General features: G+C 38.7%; 1 protein-coding gene across 1 annotated transcript in view; it reads right to left on the bottom strand.

Annotated features, from left to right (window-relative positions):
- mboat1 (membrane bound O-acyltransferase domain containing 1) overlaps positions 1-4,639 on the bottom strand; it is an 18,046-nt gene extending 13,407 nt beyond the window's left edge. The window contains exons 1-4 of the mRNA XM_015383895.1: positions 4,411-4,639; positions 3,234-3,379; positions 2,911-2,988; positions 1,281-1,376 (exon numbers count right to left, since the gene is read on the bottom strand). Of these exons, the coding sequence (XP_015239381.1) occupies positions 1,281-1,376; positions 2,911-2,988; positions 3,234-3,379; positions 4,411-4,500 (410 nt within the window). The 5' untranslated portion in view covers positions 4,501-4,639. The remainder of the gene's footprint in view (positions 1-1,280; positions 1,377-2,910; positions 2,989-3,233; positions 3,380-4,410) is intronic.

Consider the following 4,639-nt stretch of genomic DNA (forward strand, 5'->3'; position numbering starts at 1 on the left):
GAATAAATAACCAATATGCAGCTATGGACATTTTTACAGTAATGGATATTTGAAAATAGCAGCAACATCAGAGATTTTATTTGTTCCTGCTCCCGGCTGTTGGAACATTTATTCCACTCTGGATTCTTGTGAGTGTAGTTTTTGTTCACTTTAACTTTTTAAAAAGTAAATAAATAAACAAACAGTTTTGATAACCTCGGTATTCATTCTTTTCCTGCTTTGTGTGTCAACTTTCACGGTTGCTAAGCAACAGAGCATTCGGCGGTCAAAACCCGCCGAAGGGTAGACCTGTTCAAATTCACAGCCAAAACTCTTCCGACCTCCTTGACGCAGCTCAGGGATAAAGTCACATGCAGCGTCGTGCGCAGTGCCCTAGTGCCTGTAAATTTAATGGTCCAATTAAGGTAATTTAAAAAATCAGGACATTTCCTCACTTTCTAAAAAAAACCCGGGACGCCCGGGACAGGACATGAAATACGGATATGTCCCGGGAAATACGGACGTTTGGTCACCCTACTAAAGGGGATTTATCTTTGTTTTTCTGGACGGCAGACTGCATGTAGCTTCTGAGATTCCCAACCCTAAATATTTAGTGTCTGGAACAGGAGAGAAAAAAAAAAAAAAAGCCTGACACAGATTTGGGTCCCTAATTTAATATACGACAGTGGGACGGGTTGCCTCACTGGCCTGGCTGGTAGAGCAGTCACATGGAGGATGAGTTTGGCTGCCAACTAGTTAATCCTCAGTGGAACTAAGCAAAAAGACAGAGGAACAATGTTAACTGGTCCCTTTAGAAACATCGCATTTTACCCAGATTTACTGTTTGAGTGTTATAATTTAGTAGCAACGATATATAATCAACTCATATCTCCTTCACATTCAATAGGTTAGTTTATCTAGGTAGGGACATCTTTCAAAAACTCATTTAAAGCCGTCATTCCTAAAGCAAAGGCATGACTTATTCTCAGGGAACAAAAAGAAAGAAAAAAGCCTTTCCTTCCTTCTATGGAAGGTAATCAGATCCAACCTTCCTCTTTAAATTCCTTCCTTTCTTCAGACATGATTAAAACCTCATCAACTGTACCAGGGTGGACACTGTCACCTGCTGCTTTCAAATCAGTAGTGTCGTATTTACACAAGGCTGTGGTGAGGCGGGAAGCCCGCTGTTTGGAAATGTCAACCGACAACAAAGGACCCGCTCTACCACCAAACTGGCTGTCATCAAGTGGGAGTGGCCGGAATAACAAGTGAGGCAACAAAATGATTCAGCTCGTTCTTACCCGGAGAAGTCCGTGGAAAGAATGCCGTAGTTAAAGATGAAGACTCGGCTCACGTGGCAAACTGTCAGATAGCCCATTGCTGTCACCATGGAGTACCTGTGTGTGAGGGAGTAAACATAAGCTCTGCAGACAAAAGGCCATTCACATATTCTTTGGGAAAGATTGCAGAAATTACAGGAGCATTTTCCCACCTCTTGGCGAATCATTATGGTGACTCACAATATCTCAATGACTGAGTATATCCTCAAACATCTTAGAGGAGCTTTGTTTTTCTTTTGTTTGTTTTGTTTTTTGTCTTACAGTTTTTAAGAAATGTTGGGAAATTTCTAGAAAAACTTCCAAGGAAAGATGTTTGCCACATCTGTGGGCGTGTACTTTGGATTATTACTATTGTTATTTTGCGTTTTTCTGTGAACTATAGAAATAATTTTCAATCCAAAGCATCTACGTGACCTTGAAAAAGTTTTAACACCCCCTAGACTTTTCCACACATTATTGCAATACATACAGATACATTATTTTAATGGATTCTATTCGTATTTTTTGTTATAGACCACCACAAAATAGACAAAATGGTCAGTGAAGGTCAAGAAAGAGTTTGTTTTCTTTTTTTCCAAAATGTCATATAAATAAAACCTGGTGTGATCTCTAAACCTCTTAATAAAAACACACCAATGGAAACACTGGAAAGGTTTCTGAAGAACCCAAACTCAGGTGAGAGAATCTGCCCCAAGAACAAGAGTCAGATAAAAAAACAAAAAGTTAGGGTTACTTTCTGGTTACTTTCTAACCTTCATGAAAAGCATATGGCTAGTTATGGGACAAAAGAGATGTAAAACATAACAGCTAAGTTTTTCCATGTTAAATTATTCGTCGTGATGTAGTTTTTTTTTTTAAAGACATGAATCTATTACTCAAAATTTGAACGGTTTGCTTTAAAAAATAAGCTTTTTTTTAAGAGTCTAATGAAGGCAATCTCTAAAAACCACAGCTGTGGTTTTATCCACTTCTCTTTAACAATCAAACTGACTGAACCAAAGTCAGAGAGTCACAGAGTCACAGAGTAAACTTTCACAACTTGTATCTGTAAGCTTGCATTACTACTAGAATGAGTAACACCCAACAGAAGAGCAAATATATACACACAGTAATAAAAACACATTTTTTTATCAGAACTGCGTTGATGAAGGATCATAGAAGGTTTAAGGCCAGCCTTTATAAAACAACTTAGGTGAGACTAATTTGGGTTTCAAAAGCTTTTGTTTACAGTCAGCACTGCAATGCTGATCTTTATCTTGCTCAGCTGGCCGGAAATCCACGTGAATAAAACAGGAATTTTTCGACAACAGATATCGTTAAGGTAAATGTCTAATCTTAGCCCACCCATAGTTATTCACAGTTTCTGGGAGTGACTCAGATAGTCTGACAAGATCAACCAGAAATCAAGTGAAACTGAAGGCTGCAACAATAACTCTGGAAACGGAGTTCCAAGAAGCTGTTCTGTCGTTCTGTGTTGAAATCACAAGACAGACATGTTCATCGGGTCTAGAAACAAGGTTTTCCTTGTGGAAAACCACAAGACAGGCAAGTCCTGCCAAATTTCCTTAAAGGTATGAAGAAAAACACCTGCCTGTGTACGTTGTTGATGTCACCTTTCAAGATGAGTAAATAGTTTACAGCCACCACAGCCAGGATATGACCTGAATACCTGCAGGAACGAACACACACAATCAACAAACAATTAGTCTATATAGAAAAACAACTCTAAAGCATCAAAAATACGTCATCTGTAAGAAGATTGCGTCCTTATTACCAACTCGACTCATTTAACTGACTTGGATTAGGCTGGATTGGATTACAGATATATACACTCTGTCCTATCAACATAGCTAGATCAACTAATTGTAGATGAAAGGAAATAAATGGAGCACTGTGTGTCCATTATTACAGTACCATCCAAAGCAGAAGAGGAGAAAGGTGATTCCAAAGAGTGTGGCGACCATATGTCGGAGCGCAGGGCTTGCATATTTAGGACTGAGGCAGAGACGAAACCAGAAGGCAGCAACGAGGGCAAACAGCTGGCAGGCCAGGAAGTTCACCTGAAGGGATCACAGAGGGGAAAGGTTTAGAGTAAAACAGCTCAAAATGCTTCATTGTGGCTTTAAGAGATGCTTTACCATGGCCACTCCAAAATAAAGCTCCACAATGTATTAAATCCTAATAATTATTACTGTATTAATCAGAGCAGTATCACAGTGACAAAGCTAATTTGAAAAAATACTGCTGGTCACTAGGGTGTACAGTCATTTCACAGTGAGGGGTTCATGGTGTTTTTACTATTTGAGAAGATGAACATGGCAGCTTTATGAATAGGAAAAGAATTGACAAGGCTTGTGGAGAACCACTACCATTTTCTACCAATCTTAGATCAATTCCATTCCTTGTTCTAAAGCCTTAAATTAAAAAAAATAAAATAAACTAGATTGCTGAACCCAACAATAAATGTATGTAGTAAATAAACTTGAGAAGAGTGTTGTTGTCATTTTTATCTATGGTCAATTAAATTGTGTAGCTCTGGAAAAAAGTAATTCCCTATAAGGAGAAAAAAGAAGACTGTCAGGTTTGTAAAGGTTACACCCACCTAATCTAGAAAGTATTTGATATACAGAGTTAGTCTGGATTAGGATTAGGGGTCCAGATCATAAAGTTTACAGCCATCTGTTTAAATAAAGATGAAGAGACGTTTAATGAATTATTTACTGATGTATTTCCTCGATCAAATTTTGTATTAGATTGTAGTTTTAGACTGAAGAGAGCCTAATAATACACAACAACAACAACAAATAATTATATTGAATTTTTTTATAATCAGACATACAGAACTGGGCACCAAAACTTGGTAATGGAGGATTACCTGTAAAGTTAGACATGCTCATTTAATCAGCTGACTGTTTTGATTTTTGGATGTAGATTAATCTACAATCTCTGACGTCACACAAAATCGGGCTTAAATGTATGCCTCTCCTCGCGAGGTTTTATTGGATTAGCTCAACTTTAAACATAACAACAGAAACATTAGAAAACTAGCGAGGATGTTTCCCTTAAAAACTTCTTGTCCAGTCTGTCCTACCTGGTCCAGAGACAAACCCACTGTAGCGCTGACAGGCAGCAGCCACCTGGAGCCGGTGGTTTTAAACATCGCGTCCTCCCGTTCGCCCATATGTGTGGATTTTCAGTCCCAAAGCTGCGCTTTTTTAGGCTGCTACCTTTTTAAACTCCGTGATATTGTCAGTCTGTGAAATGCATGCTCTGCCTCAGAGGGTGTGTGACAAGCCAAACCAGTCCTGTCCTCCGGACTC

The sequence above is a fragment of the Cyprinodon variegatus genome, unplaced genomic scaffold (assembly GCF_000732505.1).
Source record: "Cyprinodon variegatus isolate N-32 unplaced genomic scaffold, C_variegatus-1.0 Scaffold297, whole genome shotgun sequence".
In the NCBI taxonomy this organism is placed as follows: domain Eukaryota; kingdom Metazoa; phylum Chordata; class Actinopteri; order Cyprinodontiformes; family Cyprinodontidae; genus Cyprinodon; species Cyprinodon variegatus.